The sequence below is a fragment of the Acanthaster planci genome, linkage group LG07 (genome assembly GCF_054643075.1).
Source record: "Acanthaster planci isolate LZ-2023a linkage group LG07, COTS_SCS, whole genome shotgun sequence".
Taxonomy (NCBI): domain Eukaryota; kingdom Metazoa; phylum Echinodermata; class Asteroidea; order Valvatida; family Acanthasteridae; genus Acanthaster; species Acanthaster planci.
This window is the reverse complement of record NC_141783.1, coordinates 16841751-16861754: the sequence shown is the minus strand read 5'-3', so window position 1 is coordinate 16861754 and position 20004 is coordinate 16841751. Positions and strand designations below refer to the sequence as shown.

At 42.0% G+C, this 20004-nt stretch overlaps 2 protein-coding genes across 3 annotated transcripts in view; one reads left to right on the top strand and one right to left on the bottom strand.

The window, feature by feature from the left end:
• Positions 1-4357: 4357 nt before the first annotated feature.
• Positions 4358-9495, bottom strand: LOC110980206 (uncharacterized). Its single transcript, XM_022236646.2, has 4 exons — positions 9281-9495; positions 8234-8482; positions 6670-6864; positions 4358-5858 (listed from the first exon to the last, which is right to left on the bottom strand). Exons 1-4 carry the CDS (start codon positions 9402-9404, stop codon positions 5362-5364), a joined length of 1065 nt encoding a protein of 354 aa, XP_022092338.2. The 5' UTR covers positions 9405-9495; the 3' UTR covers positions 4358-5361.
• Positions 9496-11900: 2405 nt separating this feature from the next.
• LOC110980211 (uncharacterized) overlaps positions 11901-20004 on the top strand; it is a 13886-nt gene continuing 5782 nt past the window's right edge. The window contains exons 1-4 of one of the 2 annotated variants that reach the window (XM_022236661.2): positions 11932-12051; positions 16849-16909; positions 17550-17791; positions 19311-19585. In XM_022236661.2, coding sequence (XP_022092353.1) covers positions 17597-17791; positions 19311-19585 — 470 coding nt within the window. In that variant the 5' untranslated portion in view covers positions 11932-12051; positions 16849-16909; positions 17550-17596. Of the gene's footprint in view, positions 12052-16848; positions 16910-17549; positions 17792-19310; positions 19586-20004 lie in introns of both variants that reach the window. The other variant, XM_022236660.2, reaches the window with a different exon arrangement.

Sequence of the window (20004 nt, the reverse complement as noted above, 5' to 3'; positions counted from 1 at the left end):
CTTGTTTGGGGAGCCTAAAAAGTTCGGGTGTAACCATTTATGGCTCTTGAGTGGTACAGCTATACATTGGGGCTTTTTACACGCTTTTGAAAGTGACAGAAATGAAAAAGATCACAAAATTGCCCTTTTCTAATTGATTTCCTCATTCTGGGGGTGGGGCATGGCCCCGTTGCTCCCCCTATCCTTGGATAACTTTTAAAGCTGTGGTCTCGTTTTGTGAAATGATAATAAATGACACCCTATGAATGAAGTAAGACATTTTGCAGTATATCGCATACGCATTTTGCATGTACCGCAGCTTTATTTAGTATACCACTTTATTTTTTTCGAGGAGCAAGTTCCGTTACTAGAAGTACTTTCCTGTCAGAATCCTCGACACATCTTCAAACATTAAATTTATGATACAGGGCAGAACATAATTTTCATTTAATTGCACAAAATGGGGGCATCTGATGAATATTTACCTCCTCCTTTATGTTAAGTATCTGTTCCGACCAGCGTAAATTCTTGGCAAGCTGCCTTGATCACGCGCCAGCCCCAATTTTACGGCCCCGTTTGGTCTCTCCCCTAAGGCCTCAAAGGCCCCGCGGTGGGGGCCACATGGCAGACCCCCGATCACACACAATAACAAAAACCGGCGCGCCTGGCATCCACGTCGCCTTGAGAAGAAACTAACCGAGCGAGTGCTGAAGGCCGACACGTGACTCGCCTACTGCCTGGAAAAGTGGGCACATTTTTTTTTAATTCTTCTGCCTGAAAGACCAGAGATCAGTTCTGAAGTGCTTGTTGCTGCCTGTTGCACCTGGAAATTGGATCAACAAGGACAGAAAGAACTTTTTAGGGGTATGTGTCTGAAAATTGCACCCTGGCGCCTGATATCACGAGTGGGGATTCAAATTTCGGTTAATTCTGGCCTCAAGAATCGGCGATAGCATTGCCATCTCGTTTCTTTCTCCACGCACATTCATGATAAAAGTGCCCGTGTCACCATGAAATTTGGTTCTGGCGTACTTGCAGTTAGTAATTATTTGTCTACAACCCAAATGTGGAGAAAAATGTTGAGTTGTAAAATATTAACACTTAGTACTGTCAGTACTAAAATCCCTTAGACCACAGAGCAAAGTACATAATGCCGCTCAACGCTAATTGCCGGGCGCTTTATTTATGAGTCTGGAAATAACCGGTAATAAACTTCTGTTCTTATGTATACCATGATATATCATTCTGGGCGCACAATGGCCCGTGAATGGGCAGCCTCGACAGCTGTTACCAGCCGCCGGAGGGGTACCCTGATGACCTGGTAACTGAGACTATTATACCCTGGGCATAACCGCATCAACAGCTGGTACGAGTCACGTGCAACTGGCAATACTCACCGGACCCTCGCTGTTTCCTCGCCATGTGCTGCGTGATGCCGTGCAATCGTAGACCTGGGCCGTTTTCCAATACTCAACTTCGGCTACGTCTCAGGCTTCAACTGTTTTTGGTTTTTTTTACAAGCTGACTTGAAGCTGTAAGAGCAGTAATCAGTCAAATAGTGCCACAGAACTTCAAATCAGATGTAAGAAAGCCAAAACTATTATAATCCAATTGAATTTAAACGCTTCAGGCCGACAATCGGGGATTGGTTTTGGGAACGAAGCCTGAGTAGATGGAGACAAAGTTGAGTATTGGAAAACGGCCCTGGTTCCTTCAGGTCTGCATGGTGCAAAGCTTGGGGCATTGCGACTGCCTGTCGATTATTTGCGTCTACCTTCGGGGAGGATTCCTCCCTCGCATGAAAAAAATAAAAGTTGGCCTTACCTTGAACATATTCATTGTGCTCCGGTTGCAGAATCCATCTTCGGTGGGTGTCAGCGGGTTTTGTCGTTTGGTATTGGCAGTATTGATAGCTTGATGTTTGGACCAGGAACTCAAGGAATTCCGCTTTATTAGAGGCGTAGAGATGGTGAAGGATCTAAGAGATCTGAAAGATTCACGCTGGAAACACTCTCATCGTGAGTCTAAAAATAATGTTCGAGTCAAGCTAAGTTCTTTGGCTCCCTGTGGTCAACCGAATTCATTGATAATACGTGACGTCATACTCGTCTCTGCCACACGCTTATCACTCAAAAGAAAATTTGACGAATTTCAAATATAATTTGGGGAGGTAGTACTGAAAATGTTATGAATTGTGAATCCTTGAAATTTTTCTGAATTTGCTTTCTTGTCAGGGGTGGGGTGTTTCTGAATATTGTGCGTTTGGTGACTGTGTGTTAAAAAGTTTCTGGAAAATATTTCGGAGGTTAGGCCTGTCGGTTGGAAAATTGTATTAAATACACGTATAGATGGAAGTCCCCGCATTGTTGCAAGCAGCGGGCATTTTTTTATTTACAACGTGTGGCCAGAATATACTGGTTGACTTTTTAAAGAGAATGCAGACCACATCAACAGTCATCCGTACCTATCCGAATGCTCATTATACAGTAGTCGCATTGTGATTGAACTCTTCTGTTTGTCCTTTACATGGTTTGATGTTAACTGGAGGCAGCCATTATAACAATCAAAACGGTATTAAAACTTTCGACCAATGGCAACAGTGAATCAATGATGTGAACTGAACGTATTTCAGAGAGGGCGCTGTGCATATTTGGAAATGGCTGGCATCTGATGTCAACTGCTCACTACTGATCGACGTACGTATGACGACGGGTGCTGCTTAAAAAAAAATTTTAACAAAAGCAAGAGAGGTGTTCTGAAGCAGCAATATTCTTAAGGGTCGAGAGTCGGATTTGTTTCTTTATTTGCTTAAGATGAAGTATATACCAGATTGGTCGGTCAAAAAGTCACCCAGAGTATTAAAAAAAAATAGGGCGAGCTGCGGTGTTTTGAAAACCTGACAAAAATATTTACCGTCCCATCGGAGTGTGACACGGACACCCTGCTTGGAAACAATCAGCGGCATTTTTCTCATTTTTGACTATTGTCGACTTCAATGGTGAGAGGCGGGTGTTTGGCATGCGCCCAGCCGTGCGTACACACGAGCGCACCTGTTCCAAAGGTGTGTGGGCACAATACGCGTGACTCGTCCTTTGTAGTTTGGAAGGGACCGTGATCAGCGATTATGACTTCTAGTACAACTACATCTGGTACAGCTACGTCATAATACAAAACATATGACATTCTGAATTCCATAAACCAAGTATATCTACCTATTGTAAGTCTATTTGAAAACCCACCTCCAGCATCTTCCCTTAGTTGAGCACTGTGCCAATGACATACATTGTATATACGTGTTCATTTTGTAGATCCTGAGTGTGCCTTCTAACATACACTGTGCAACTGTTGTGTTTTACCTAGTTATTGTGACTGTTTCAAGAAATCCCTTTTTACTCGCCGCTCGCAGGTTTTCTCCGGGTACCCCGGTTTCCTCGTGCCTCTAAAACTGGACCTTCTTCCTGACTCCGTAGTACATGATGCTGATTAACAAAGGTTATGAATAAACGTGTACATGCATATGTGTGTAGTTATTGGCATAAATAGCCCAAGTAGCTTATAGTGCCATTGAAACAAGTCAACAACACCACCCCATTGTACGTAGCTATTTTCAACTCACTTTATCCATTGTATTGATCAGACACGTATTTACATATAAGTTGCAATTTTGATTTTGCCTTCCGTGTAATGAAAGAAAAGAATGTGGTCTTATCGAATAGCTGGTAATAGACTTGTGCTTCATTGTCTTGTGTGTGTTTAGATGTTCTGATTAAGCCTTGGACTTTTTAAAATGCACAAACTAATTATTTTTGAAGTAAAAACAATTTAATTGGTAGATTCATTGATTTGCTGGATGTTACATGTAGTTTAATCATCAGCTGGCTCGTCACTAGGTGCATGTTTTGGTCAGTGTTGGTTAGCTACTTGGTTGGTCCTAGTCAGGTTACATCCCTTGTACAGAGTTAATTTTACAGCATAATGAACGATTTACCCTAAATGAGCAACTTTTAAGGGGGGGCTTTTGGTTTGGTTTTAGGTTTTTAGTTGGAAAGTCAAGGATAAGTCAAATTACTTGGACATTCAATCATATCCTTAAAACACACCTGTTTGGTTCATATTTTGTTTGGTTTCCCTCGATTGTTGTGTTGTCGCCAATATTTGCTTGTGTATTTTTCTCTTGTGAAGCACAATTAACAACAGTAGTGTGGTAAGTGCAATATGAACATTGCTGTTATTGTTCAAGTTAGTTATCATTGGGTCAGTCAGTTTTTGGCTGGTTGTGTATTTGTTAGTTTTTTTATGTCAGCCAGTTGAATAGCTTATCTCGGGTTAATATTGTTTAAGAATGTGTAAGTTATGAACATCACTCACATCAGAAAAGTTGATTTTTACAAAATTTCTTTATTTTTTTAATGCAATAACCTCATTTTCAAAGGTAATCTCTGATTCCTTTTTACAAAATGAGTTGAAGGATTAACCTTAACCCTGAGGATGTAGGAAAAAAAAAACACATTGAAATTGGGGGACTGGGAACCGTTAGGATTAAGGATGTTTGAAGTTTTCAGTTAAATTTGTCTGTCATAAAATTCAACAGGGCTATATGGAAAGCACTTTTTAGGCGGCCTTTTTCGAATCCAATCATCCATGAATCCTGGCCAGTGTGTTGTAAAATTCAGTTCTATTCATGGAGTTTCGAGTTGATGGCACCATTCCCTAGCCATCAATGGCATTCCTTGGATCCTTGTGTTTACCGAAGCGTGTATTGCCACACGTGCAGTTCTAATAACCGCTTTCTTTTTCAGTCCTCTTTTTGTTCCTTAAAAGTGCACAGTGGGGTGAGTGGCAGCCATGTTACCGGGTACCATTATTGTCAGATATTCAACACATCTATTAGAACTTTACGAATTTCTAAAGATTTTGCCAAACATGATGGATGTTCAGGTCTGAATACATAACACATATGGATGCATCTGTACCATCCAATCCTTTTTTGAGAATATAACTTGGCTTTGTTCTATACATGTATCTCAGAGTGGAAAACAAACATATGGATCACAAGTGTTGATAGCTGAAACGATTCAAATTTTGGAAAGTGAACGGTGTCTTTGAACCATAATCGAAAACACAATTATTTCAACAAAAGTATAAAAAGATTTCATTTACGCCGTAAGTTGCTACATGAAATATATTTCATTAAAAGCTGAGTCTTGACTCACAAGAAGTGACAATTCAAATACCAAATTTAAATGAGCAATTCTAGTTGCATGTTGCTGGAATTGTGGGAGAATGTTTGGGAAAAAATAGGGCTCGGTGATTTGTTGTCTTTGGTATCTTCACGATCATATTCATTGTTTGTATTTTCACTGTTCATTAAGTAGTCAACGTTCACATTGTAGTGCCAGGCACGCGTGTACGCCAAAGCTCGGTCTGCCCTGTCTGCAAGGCGTGGACAGCCAACTCCTCCGCCTCGTGTGGAGTGAAGCCAATGATCGAGGTTCCCACAAGTCCGACGTCGTGCTCGGACGCCAGATCCTTCACTCTGGCTTCTATCTCTGCGGGCGATGTGTAGCGTATCTGGCGATAGGTGTCTTGTGGAGCGTCACTTGGAAGGGCACTGCAATCTGTTTGGTGGGTTTTGGTAGTCAACGTTTGTGATTCAGTTGGCTCAGAGCAAGGTGTATCTTCGGCGGCATCCATGGGTATGTTCTCCACATTGCAGGCTATCTCGACATTTCCCTCGTGGGCGAATGCCATCACTCTCACACCAGGCAGACCACCTGGGGTAGTGGAGCGAATCCTCTGGGCAATCTCATGGCCGATGGAGACATCACTTGTTGCCAAGGAAACATTGTAATTTGTGACGTACAGAGATCCCCCTGCACCTTGATATTTAAAGGAAAATAAAAATAGATTGAACAAGTTTATCTTAGTTCATGCTAGCATTTTTAAATTTTCATTTCAAAAGCCACGAACAGGATGGGATGACAAGACTTTTTTTACCTTACTTTTTTACATCTCTTGTGAAGTTTTTGTCAAGTGCTAAAAAGAAAACGCCATTCTCTTGACTAAGAATGCAATGCCTCTTACACAAAGGCTTCATTTCAGCTTGTAACCTTGGAAACGTCCTGTTTTTTCTCATAGTTTTTCCCGTCACCACTTACTTTATAATTGCATGTACATGTAGTCAGTGCATGAAAAACGTGCACCTAATCTTAGCTGAGCTGAAGTAAGGCTCGTTATTTTCACAGTGCATCTTGAAAGTGTCCAGCAGGTGCTTTGTTCACCCTACAATAAAACAGTCCTCAGTTGCCAAATTTATTACCACTAACACTGTAAATATAAAAGTTCTTAAAAAAGCACCCTGGTATTTTCACAGCATTCATGGTTATTCAGTTTACTTCTCAATCTGTTATAAATGACTTTCACAGGCACTTTCAGAATTTCCTCAAAATAGGTACAGAAAAAAAAAACACTACTAAACATCAACTCGTTAATTTTTTCCAAGAAATTTGGGAGGCTTATGAGAGTGTTTCAAAATCCATTAAAAGGGAAACTTAGGTCATGAGAAACCTGTAAAGTGAATGAGCCCATTATCAGGGACTGGTGACCCTCGTCAACAAAATCAGTCCAAAGCAAAAGGCAAGCCCCATGAGCATGCCTGGTTTCCAATGACAGGTACAATTGTACATGTACCTGTTAGCCCGTATCTCGCTGACGGTCTGCTCCCAAGATCATACTGGAGACTCCCATAGTCTGTATGATGCCTGCCTAGAAACCAACCAACTTCCTTGCGCCTTGCCACAAGATCTCTGTTGTGGGGAACGTCGGACGTACCAAACAGAAAGAATGAGGTACCCGGAATGTCCACTGCTAAAGTCGATGCAATTTCTGCAGTTCACAACCAAAAGGGGGCATTAAGAAAACATGAACAAGGGTCTTGCCTTATTCGGTGAAAACAAATGCATGCTTAATTTGATTTCGAACACTCATTCCAAGTTTGGAGTTATGATATGGAGAAAACCTCAGCAGCAATTGGTTGCATGGACTTGCTAGGAATATGTGATTGGCTCTACAAGTGCTTGCCTTCAGCGGGTAGTATACAAATGCAGCATGGTTTGAGGGAGGTAGTGGGAATTACTGGTCCCGAGGTGTAGGTCAGCTTCACTACCTTCCAACGCGAAGCGGAGGGAGGTAGTCAAACTGACCTATACCGAAATAAACCATGCTGTATTTGTTTTTACTACACTTCATAAATATTCAAACAGAAATCTCAAATTACTTGTACTCACAGATGCAATTGTTTCTTAGCTGCTAAATTTTCAAGTAATGATAGTGGAGTGCAGATGTGCATAGAAACAGGGCTTCAATAGTCTGGTGCTGACATACATTTTGGGTCTTTACTGTAATAGTTATTAGGATACAAATCCAGACTGGTTCCGTAAAGATTACATGACACGGACTACATATGTACGCCGCGGGTTCCAGAGGGATTTTTTTATGCTACCAGAAAACCTACCGCACGGCAGCGAGGTGGATACTCAACACTATGACGTCGCCTGGTTGTGTATCATTTCTACTTCCCAGACGCGAGGTGCAATCGGCCAATGATGTGCTCCGATTTGCTCATGAATATTTATGAGGTGTAGTAATCTTCAATTCTTCATTTTTGTAAGGACACCTCTTGGATGTAGTCAAGTCCATCACAAATCAGATTAGAAACCCAACCACTAGTCAGTTCACATGGCTGTCACAACTACGGATTAGCACTGATGACAAAGAAAGGCAATTCCTCCCGAGTCATTTACATAGCTTATGACTTTACTAGAGACCGGATGACTTGGGACAGATATGTGACAGACTTGACTACCCCCACTGGTGCCCCGAGTACTCATGTGAAGTTTCATGCATTACAAGATTGTAGCTAAGATGCAGCAACTAAGAATAATCAAGTTCTGAAGTGACTAATACAGTAGAAACTGAAACAACCATACTTAATGAGCAAGTTCGCTTAGCGACAATTTGCTAATTACTGGTCAATTTTGCCTGGTGCCCGGTTTACATTTCATGCATAGGATACCAGTCAACATTGACCATCCATTGACAACTTGTCACTGACCAAGCTTGCTCCAAGTTTTCCCTTCTGTTAGGGGCACTCTGACTTCTGGGGGCTTTGAAATCTGTTTTCTGTTGTACGCCCCTTCCCTTCCATCTGACCTCTAGATTTGACCACTTGAGGTCACTGACCCAACAGCCTGACCTTTAGCAATCACACCGCACTCCTCTACACGGACGTCCCTGGACAGAGGATAGATGGGTAGCAGGTCAACAGCACCAAGCCGGGGATGAACACCTCGTTGCTTGCCCAGGTCTATCTGTCCATAGGCTTCCCTGCATGCGTTGTAAATGCTGTCTTGCAGATACTTGAGCGGTGCCGCTATCGTCAGCACTGAGCGATTGTAGTCATAATCGGAAAAGACGTTTAGTACTGTTGATTTGCACTGCAAACCTAAATTAAGAATTTCAGAGAAATTAATGAGACGCTGGAACACGCTGAGTGCTGTGTGTTTCTTTATTCTTCAATGAACACAAATCAAATTTGATAAGAGTTTTTCTGGCTATTGTTGATAGATCTATGCAATTGCTTGAATGTGCTTGCACCATCCATTTATCTTATCTGAAATCTGTCAGTCCCGCTACCATCAATCGCCTTTTTTTTCTAGTTCACAGCTGTGGACATGGTGGAAGAACGTTTTGAAAAAGACATGGAAATTGGAAGAACATTTTGAAAAGGGCATTGAAGATTTTGTCCAGGATCAACAAACAGCAAACACAGTCAAGTAAAGCGTATCCACCAATCGTATTTAATAGATCTAGTCATCATCTAGATATGATTCCCTGAATAGCATAACAATATGTAGAATTACGTGTCCCAGTGTACAAATCTATGAGATTTGTCTGATTAAAAATGTGTTTTCAAAGTGGACTTAAATGCTTCAGAATTTTCTCAGCTAAAATTTCACTTTTAGTTACTTTAGAACATGTTATAAAATATAATTTCTGACAGCTGTTTGGATCGGCCCAAACATTTTAAGAGATTTAAATAGTGTTGTACCATAGCCTAAACTCTTTCCAAGTTGTAGGCCTATAACTTGAACTTGTACAGCCTAACATTAAGTTAGGCCTAGAGTAGCCCCACTAGTGTGGCACGGACTCTCAAGGATAAATCGGGAGTGAGAGTCCGTGCCATACTAGTGGGGCTAGGCCTAGAGAGGTTTACAATCGAGGTAAACCTCCATGGGTTTACCTATTTCAGCATCGGATACAGTCACCTCCTGAGCAGTGGAAACGGCGGCACGAGCGACAGCCTCCACCACCTTAGGGTTCCTGCCTTCTGAGATGTTCAGCAGGCAGATGCCAAGCCTCTTCATGATGCATGTTCATACATGTCATAAGAATTAAGATCAATGCTACTAAAATGCTCGCATGTTTAAGCCAGGTATTCATAGAGTGCATAATGCGCATGCGCGCCCCAAATGACGTCAGAGGTCATTCACGTACGAGCAGATTGCACTCAGTAGTACTACATGTACAATTGTACAGTACATGTACATGTACAATGCTGCCGGTGTTTATTATAGAGATCAGTGGTGTTTACACAGGTGGCACATGACAGGGGAAGCCATGCAGCTTCGAATTTTTCAAGTCAAGCGTTTTCGAAAAGAGTGGATTCGGGCTTAGACTGCGGTTTCGCTGGTTCCAGCCATTTTGAAGCAGCGTTCGAAACCAGATGAGGAACAGGCGAGATTTCCGCAATTAGCAACCTATGGGACAGTTACGCGTACTTTTTTTCCTAGGTGGGTCAAGACCCCACGTGTGCGTGTCAGCATGGAGGGAGGAGGGGAGCTTAATGCTCCATGCATGGAGCTACTGGAAGTACATGTACATGTACATTTGTACATGACTATGATCGTAGCAGTGCTAGTCTTCCATACATAGGTTACTGCAAGCTTCAACGTCGTCCTGTGTCACGAGATCTAAATGAGTAACACGCATGCGTACGGGTCTTGATATTATATTTATCCTAATGTTCCTAGGAAAAAAATTACGCGACCGGCAGAAAAGTGTAATCGAAGTCAAAGCCGAATCCACTCGTTTAGCCAGCGGTGAAATAAAAAGCCGCAGCCAGTGTTCGATTACTTGTTAAAACCTAGTCACTTGGAGACGCTGGACATGCTAAGCGTATTTTTTTTGCCAACATACAAAAATGTACAGTACAACCTAAACCGTTGAATATAATCTTGTCTAGGGTTTTTTCGGAGATGTACATGTACTCCACATACGTATACATGTACATATTTACATAGGACGTTAAAGTAATGTCAGTTTTTTAAAGTGATATTCAGTCATTTTTATGCAATATTGTTTATTCAATGTCCACAGAAGCCAGCACCTTTCCTCGATGTATCATAAACTACGAACACCAGAAAACCCTACTGAATTTTAAACTATTGAAGTACCAACTGGACTCTCAGTAGTTAAGTAATGAATTGACGTGACAGAATCACTGCGTAATCCGGCTTTTCATCTTCTGCAAGCTATAAATAGTGACTAGTTCGCAAGCTTCACCTTTATGGGTTTCGTTAGTGTATAACCCCGGATGCAAGATCGTGATGATATATAAACAGGAAATCAACGAATTCACAGCTCAGAAAAGGCAACTGCAAATTTGATTACACAAGATGATCACTGAAGTTTGAACTTGAACATGTTGAATAATCACAAAAGCTCGCTGGCGTTCAGTCTACGGCCGGCAGGCCTGCCCTGAACAAAATTTGCACTGTGGATGCACGTACGTGCGGGTCCGCACTACGGGTCCCAGCATCCGAGGTACTTAAGTGTTGTGAATGGACTTGGATTAGTTAGTTTAATATGCCTTTACACTCCTCTTGGGGTGTTGGCCGTCGACGAGTCCTCCACTGCAGAGTCTTTTGTCTTTTGCTTTCATCTCCAGCAGCCGCAGGCATGTGAAGGCAATTAATCTTCTTGGTATCTGACTGGAAGTCCCGTCGCCAGGTGCTTCTCAGATGGCCTCCTGACCTTGACCGAACGACCTTGCTTTTGTAAATACCGAGCAGGCCCATTCAAAGAATTAATCATGCACATGTATCTAGACTATAATGCTTCACCTTCAAAGTAAAAGAGTGAAAATTTGATTTAAAAGAAACTGTTTGGTAGTGCAAATATTGAAGAATAGACCTGTTGTCAGTTTTTCTTCCATTTCCCAAAGACTTTGTGCACATAATCAAAACTCAGGCTTGACGGATATGAAACTTAATCACTTTGAATGGTGAAAATATGTGCAAAAATCGCAGGAAGTAAATAATACGAATTGACAAACATCATGTTTCAGGCCATAAATACGCTGTACCAAAGGGACTGATGCCCGCCCCTTTCTTTGCTGCTAGTGTGAACCAGTGCAACAAGATCAAGACCTTTTTTTATTTTTATTATTATTTTTATTAACTTTTTTATTGCTTTATCGTTTATTCATTAAATGTCGAATCTTTTCAACATCTATGATTCCCTTCTCCAGATATATTCGTTTTGGAGATGAAATATATCAAGAGACAATAATATCGGGCAATTTCATTATTTTGGACATGAACCTGGGGACGAGTGAGTTTGTTATTGCATTTTTACCCAGACGTCATCAACGTTATCTAGGCGCCAGTCAAGCAGAACCCGTCTACCTTGTCAGGGTCGTCGGAATGTTTCACGGCGCATGCTACAAGGTAGTCTTGGCCCAAGACGTCAGTGATCGATAGTTTTTTCTGTTGAAGAGCGCCCTCGCACAGCAAGTTTTTACTCACTCTCAATAGTACGAGCTGGCGCACAGTCTAATTATGAGTCGTTAGGGGGCGCACTATGCACGGTGTCCGCGACACGAAACCAAGACTAACTAGAACTATGAGGGTAAACGTAACGCACACAAAAGACGACTTTGCTTCAGTCTCACTCAGCGTCTAATTTTTGTTATTAAAACGTTATCAAAGGCCACGGTCTTGTCAAGTATTGGTAAGTAATTTTAGTGGAAATTTAACCGCACCAGTAAGGCAGTATGATCATGCGTGGATAGTATTAGTAATGGAATGAGCTCAGCCAGAATGTAATTAACAAGTGACAAGGATGACCTAGTACCTAACTAGCCCCACTAGTGACAGTGTGGCACGGATCACTCCCGATTTATCCTTAGCCACTGTATGCGCAATTTTGTGTCGGCGTACTGAACATTTTTGGCGCACCCACTTATAATCGTGGGCGCAAGTTCTTTTGCATACGAACATGATTCTTGACCTTTCCGTTTTCTAAATACCATTTATTGAATGATTTCACTCACGTTATTCAAGTATTTTCCAGTCTTTTTTCCTTTATCCATTCAATCCAACGGGCTCACTCTCACAGTCGCCATCTTTAAAATAAGGTCGTTGAGCATTACGTCACTTGACCCCTCATCGTCTCAACGGCTCTTCCATGTCAAGACATCTAAACTGCTGCCAAAGTTTTGGAAGAGTCCATTGGTACATGTAGTATCTTATCGCTCAGTCCGTTTATTACATGTCTTGACATGGAACAGCCGCTGAGACGACGAGGGGTCAAGTGACATAATGCTCAATGACCTTATTTTAAAGATGGCGACTTTGAGAGTAAGCCCGTTACACGGTGAAAAGGCTGATTGCTCGGTGGCATGTGGTTCTACTCAAGCTTCCACATTCCCGTTGCCTCTTTTCAAAGTGGGGACTATTGTGAACCTGATGCAAATTCGGTCTTTTCATTTCTGGGCTATACACAAAGACCAATTACCATATATACAAGAGCCAGGGTCTGCCTTCTTTCACCGTGTTCGCTCGAGCGTGGGCCGAGAATAATACCTGAAAAGCGGGCTGAGGGTCTCAATTTTTACGGCGGCTCTATCCATGTCCCGGCGCGAAGGGGTTAAAGAACTTGAGAAGCTGCCCTTCTTTTTTTTAACAGTTTTCGTGGATCATCGTTGCGTTTCTCAACAAAATATTTTTAAAAATAGCAATCCCAGACGATTTTATGGTGCTTCCAAACCCAAATGGACACTTCGTGTTAAAAAAAAAAAAATCTATTTTGTACAGATAACCTACAAAGATGGGCCTACTCTGCAATGAACACATCGTGCCTTGAAATCGCACCCCTAAAAATGTGCATTTTGAATCTTCCCCATAGGACTTGCCTACCCGATATCACACTTTGCTGTGGTTACACAATACAAAAATAGATATTGATATTCCCTTCTTGAATTGTACGATGCGGCCATAATATATCTTCATATTTTCAACCTATGCTTTTTAAAAATGCCCCAATACAACACACCCCCTGAACGGCATGGTATGCACACATACACGACTATTAAACCAATTCAGATAATCTCGGCAATTTTCATTGGGCCTCCAATCCCAGACCCCCTTTCAATGTTGGGTCTATGCGTGCGGTCTGCGCTCTGGCTGGACAGGATAACACTGATCAGGGGAGTGGGGGGGGGGGCATATGGCTATTGCCAAGTGTCCCAACAATTTTGTCCCAGATTGTTGGCCTTCATGGCCTGGGCTATTGTTGAGCTAGCTGGTATTGTCATCATGGTAATGATTATTGTTCGGTATGATGAGGGCATAACACTGTGTGTTTTTTATTCAAGCCTTTGTGGTAAATGATCTGGTTCCCCTTTTCAATCATATTTTCCTGTGAGAGTGACCGTGAGGCTCTGGTGTGAAGGTTGGCTGTAAATGCATTTTGAGGACAGCTCCACCAGAATGCCAGATGAGATGTGATTTCCACTTAATCATCAACCATATCAACAGTCATGAATGACATTTTTTTGGAATCACAATATCGATTGCCAGCCATCTGTGATTATATCCAGCATCCTTTGGCCAAGTGCAGCTGACAGAACTGGCTTGCTCAGCATGTTGGTTTGACCATTTTCAAAGGTGGGGATTGTATGACTCCACTTTCGTAGAAGAGATAAATAAACATCTGTTAATCTGTCACAGCTACAAAGCCCAGTGCATGTCACGTGCCCCGATGGTATCATCTTACAAGTCACACAGCAAGGACTGTTGTGCAGTGAACACAAGATGCCCTCCCCCCCAAATGGTTGCACCGATATACGCGGAGCAAACTTGGCCATTGACCCGTCGCATGCACAGCGTGACAAAACCCAAATGGTGCACTCGGTTTAGTGTAGTGTTTATCAGTTGAAAAAGAAGAAGAACAGTCAAAAAACCAACAAATATTTAGCTGTAAGTGATGTTCACAGTCCCAGAAAAAGGGTTATATTCACCGAGTTTTCCTCAACCACATAAAAAAAGGAATGAGCCCACTAGGTAAAGGTATGCAGTGCCAACGTGTGCGCATGCATGCCATAAGTATAAATTTTCCTTGGTACGTGTACGTGCTTTGGTCTAAGTGTCAGCCAGAAGCAGACAGGTTACGAACCTAAAAGGGCAAAGTTTATTATCTTCAGGCAAACTTGAATTCTCAATTCTTATTGGTCAATCCATAGGATTCCCGGGTCACTTTTGAATCCCATATGTCAAATGTCAAAGATTTTATAATATGTAAAAAAGAAATGATACCATAATCACTCAAAATTGCACTTGTCAGGAAACATAACAAGTAGCTATACTTTTCATTGCTCAGTCTTTCTTTCTGGGATCCATTGATGTTCACTCATTAAGACCTCCCATCAGAAATGATGAAAACAACTTTTATTCTGGGGCCATGTGTGCAAAAAAAAATAAAAAATGAAAATGGGACTGTTTACCCCAATTTCAGTCTCTCCCCCTCCCCAAGGTCACTGATGAAAAGGTGACAAATTGGCAGTGATAGTCTTCATTTACCCCCCCAAAAAGCTAGGATGCTGTTAAAAATGAACCACTCTGGTTGGTCATAGGTTGGTTCAGTGTGTGAATGAAAAGAACAGATTGAGGAGGCATGATAGCCCGCTAGAGTTGAGTGTGAAATATTGCTGGACTTGTCTGCCTCCGTATTGTGGTAGTAGATTGGGAAATTTTCTTAATATGTTTTAGAAAATGTGCCAGACTTATGCGTGAAATAAATTTGAAGAAGATCATTGGAAAATGGAGCTTCTTTTAACCCCTTTTTAACTGCCTCTGTACTGTTGTTTGATTTAAAAAAAGAAGAAGAAAAGAATGAAATGAAATTTAAAATGATGAAAAAGCCAGTACCTGTACAGTAAAGGGGGAATGATACATGTAAGCATTGTATACATACATGTACACTATATGTAAATAATACAAAGCATGTGTATTACCACTGACCATACAGTTGCGTGTATGCATTCATGGACAGTTGCCATCCAGTCAGTTTTGGTTTTTCAAATGCATGTAATTCTGTAAGCTCAAAAGCTCCACAATTGCCTGTCCATTGTTCACAAAGCCATTCATCTGTTATTGAGATAGTCATTATGCATAAGGTTTGTGAGTACATGTAATGTCATGTATATGTGTGTACTTGGTTGAAGCCCAATTTATACTATTGTGTCATAATGAACTTAATATTTGATCAGTAATGGCAGCTACCCTCAAACAGTGATTTTTTAGGAGAAAAAGAAATAAAATGCCATGGTTTTCCCGTCATTTCCCCAAACTGCTTTGTAATAAGATGTCATACATCAAGGGCATGGCACAGCACAGTATTACCCAGATAGCATGCTTAGATTGGACCCATGTTGGCGGACGTTGGCGTGACAACTGTCAAGCTGTCAATGTGACGTTGTCAGGCAATGTTGGCCTGATGTAAGTTTTTTTCCATTGGGAAAACAGTAACGGCAAAATGATCTAATGTTCACAGAGGAAATGACAGGTTGTTTTTTGTTTTTTTTAACTGTACTTTCACGCTACATCCACATCCCTCCTGGTTCAACCACGTGTACACGTAGCTTACAACAGTTTAAGTATGATGAGCTTGCTACAAAACAAAATGAGCACGGTTGTGTTGAAAAAACAATTACTTGATATAACATGGCTCGTTAATGAGAATTTCTCATGCCTGTGATCACTTTATTGCTTCTCATCTACACATAGATACATGGAGTTAAATTTGTCCTGTCACTTCACATTGATGACACTATCGTGCTGGTGCTTCCCCCCCTTATTCAGCAGGTGCTTGTGAAAGGAGTTCTTTACACAATTAATACACAAACGGCAATCGTCTGAAGCCAGCTTCTTTGGTACTTGCTCCTTGTGCCTTCTTGGGGGTTCATTATGTTAATTTTGTTCGCATATTAATTTCTCATGGTTTCTGTTGGAGCAATAATTTTGAGGATGAAACACATTGTTATTTTTCTGAGTTAACATGATAGTGCACAAATCTTTTTTGTGGAATTTACTGTCCTCCACATTCTTTTCTAAAATATACACAAACGTACTATGGCACCTTAGAGGTGAAATGTAGATGATTGATAAATTTCAAGACCAAATGAGACATGCACATTCTTACATTATACCTGCTGCAGTACATGATGCACTGTACAGATGATACGGTGTATGCGGATGAATTCATTTTATCAGCTGTCAGCGCAGCTGATTTCCCCCCCTCCCCCCCGCGTTACAAGGTCCAGTCAATTTGTCAGGATGGCTTTCCTGATTTGCTTTATCTTTCATTTACCGCATGTGTCCATGTCCCTTGTGGTCACGGAAGCATGTATGAAAGCCAGGTAGAAACTAAAAAGTGGGAGTCTGTGCTGCTGGCATGTTGCCGTGGCAACACACAATATGAGATGCCATTAGCACTCCGTGTTATTTTTTTCCTTTTTTTTTTTTCAAGTAAAGGATGAAGGCAGGCTCTGACAGATGAGAGGGAGAGCAGTGAGTTCAGTCCATACACTGTATGTTGGTTGGAGTAATGTGGTCATTCCTTACCGAGTTAGAGTTACTAGTGATTGATATTTTATGTGTGTCATGTGTATTATGTTCCCGTAGGGACTGATTACATTTCAGACACTGGAATGCATATCTGTGCCGTTACTTGATCGATATACCTGTATATGGACTGGATAACCTTCAGACCTCTTCACTAAATGTGAAAAGTTCTATGTACATGTGCATGTAGATGTACATGTACACCTGTACACCTGTACACTGAATATGCACCAAAATGTTTGATATTTGCACGTGACCTATTCAAGATGGCAATAAAAGAGGAGGATAAGACTTAAAGTTTCTCCTTTCCTTCCTGAGCAGGAATGAGGTTATTATTTGCTCTGAATTTCAGAATTTGCAAACCGTCAAATTTAATTTGATGTACATGTAGATCCCTTTAGGCACACACATTGGCAAATTCAACAGCGGCAAGGTATGAAGCATTTAGAGCCCCCAAGCAGAAGCTGGTCAGTACAAGAAGTACATGAAGAACAAGTGTGACATTGCGCGGATCAACAAAACGTAATACAAATTGCCCCTGACCTTCACAGCAGAGCTAATGGATTATCTGTCATTTCTGAGAAATGCCTCTGTTTTTCATCTCAGTCCCCCACTGTTCAGCGTGATTGCGGCCCGTCTTGAGGGTAACCACGATGGATGCTTTGGTCACAGATGTCCTCTTCTACATCACAGCTGCCCTCTGCACTTTCCTAGCTATCCTGGTGTCGTACCACTGGCTGCTCAGGAAGCCCGAGAAAGCTCAAGAGGAAGAGAAGGAAGAAACTGTGAATGAGAGTATGGAGCAAGAGGATGAGGAGGAGACAGCCGAGGATGAGAAGCCAGAAGCGGTAAGGAGAGATGGGGGGAAAATTTGATTTTGTTCATGGACCCTAAATTTTTGTGTCTTAACCACTTCCTGCCGGGTGGATTTTTCTTGAGCAAGACAAGATGCCGGGTCATTTTCAGGATTTTCCATCTTCAAAATTCTTCAAAAATTCATCATTTCATTTAATGGCCGTTCATACCAAAATGAAGGACTCTCTGGGCACTACTCTAAAGCTGTTAGGTAAAATTCATTGACTCCTGAATATTTCAGCCAGGCCTGCAGCCTTAGAAAAAGAGCCCAGATTGTGCGGTGTTACGTAAGATTCGTTTGTTCCCGAAACCGGCACAGTGCACTGCTGGCGTCTTTTCAATAGGGTCCAGATTTGCGTGCAGCGGTGCTGTGTGGCTCATCGCTGCGGTGGTGGAGAGCTTTTGTCCCCGGTGGTAATCTGCTCGCTCTAAATGCCTCAAACCGTGGTACAATGTTTCAAAACAAGGCTGGATTATCTCCACTATTGAGAGTGAAAAAATGTTGGTAATGCCCAGCAGCTCAGTCTTTTGTGCTGAGCACGGTCTTTTGTTATAAGGCCCAACTCTTTTGTCCCAGTTCCGGGCTCCCCGGCTCTGCATATAAAGTTTATGGACCCGAAAACGGGTCGCCCAGTAGGAAGTGGTTAAAATACATGAACACAGCTGTAGCTTTGTCGTTAAATGCCTGTTATTAAAAAGTTGTTAAGTATACTGCTAGAGTGGTGTTTGATGCATGAACCTCATGAACCTCCAAAAGTATGCATATAATAAATTTTGAAATAACTACACCAGGAGGGATTTCCTTTTTTATTTCTGTAGATGCTCCTTATCCTTGGCCCAAATCTCTATCAGTGTTATTCAGTTTCCTTTATGCCCCACTGCACAGTGGTGAGTCGTTTCCGACAACCATTTTAGAACTGTGACCAAATTCCTTGCCAAAATCAATGCGGGCTGAGTTTGATCAGCGATCATTCATCAAGCACTGGCCAGTTCTCCCTGGTAAGCAGTGCACAAAAGATATCCAGGATACCAGATCCAACTGACCAATGGTTGACTAACTTGGCCGTAGGTGCCTTGTTACGTGGGCTTCATGTATTACTTTGTTACGTAAGTGATTGGAATCACTTACCTGGCCATCATCCATCACGTTACGCTTGGAAGTACATGTAACTTAGCTTTAAAGTAGAGGCAAAAAAAAATGCAGACATTGTTCCTCCCTAGCCTTTGCAGTTGGTCACAGTGTTCAAAATGGTCATTGTGATCAAATGACCATTGTGCAGTGAACCTTGAAAGAAACTTTGTTCTCATTTGCAAGATACTGAGATGACACGTTGTTAGGGCCATGCTGTATAACTCTACAATTTCGTGGAATGTTTCCAACTTCAGAGTCCAAGAAAGTATTGGAAACTAGCTGTGTGCTCTTAAAAGGAGCATGTCGTTCATGCGCTAGATTTATGAGCATATCCTCACAAATCTTAACCATCTCTGCCTTGGCTGTTCTCAACCCTCCAGCCTCTAGTTTGCCCCTTCGGGTTTAGTGCCCCACCCTCTGCCGACAAGAAACAGGATGACCAGCCCGACAGGAATCTGGAAGGCATCGGCAATCTTCTCATCGACAGCGCCGATATCCAACCCCTGAATGAGGAGGAGAAGCAGAAGCTTAAGGAGGACAGCACCGGTGCCCTGCCACCTGATTCCCCCAAGAGCGTAGACCGGCGCAAGGTCAAAGAACTGGAGGAAGAAGTGATCAAGTCATTGTCGGAGCAACAGTTGGAGGAAGAGAGGAGGTAAACAGTGCTGTATTGGAAATGCATTAAGACCATCACAAGACCAGCCCAAGTCCCCACAAGACCATCACAAGACCAGCCCAAGTCCCCACAAGACCATTGTAAGAACCACACTAGACCATCACAAGACCATCGCAAGATCTACACAGGACTCCCAGCCTGAATCCAAGTCACGAGCTGTTTAAATGAAGTTAGTCAAAAGCACCCCTTGGTCATTGTTCATTCACCTATTTATGATTGATCTTACGACTGGTCTTGCGAATGATGTTGTGTCTGGTCTTGTGATGGCCTTGACTAAAACGCTGGTGGTAAGTCACACGCGCCAGGATTGGCATTGTGTGAGCCAGTTACCGGTACAGCATTATGGAGACAGTACATCAAACGTGTTGCTGATCTCAGGAATTTGTGGTCATTTTTGC

Coding starts and splice junctions, on each gene's coding strand:
- LOC110980206 (XM_022236646.2), bottom strand. CDS start 9,404: ATGAAGAGGCTTGGCATCTGCCTGCTGAACATCTCAGAAGGCAGGAAC. Junction 8,483..9,280: donor TGTATCCGATGCTGAAATAG/GTAAACCCATGG, acceptor TTCTTAATTTAG/GTTTGCAGTGCAAATCAACA. Junction 6,865..8,233: donor GTGCGGTGTGATTGCTAAAG/GTCAGGCTGTTG, acceptor TGTGAACTGCAG/AAATTGCATCGACTTTAGCA.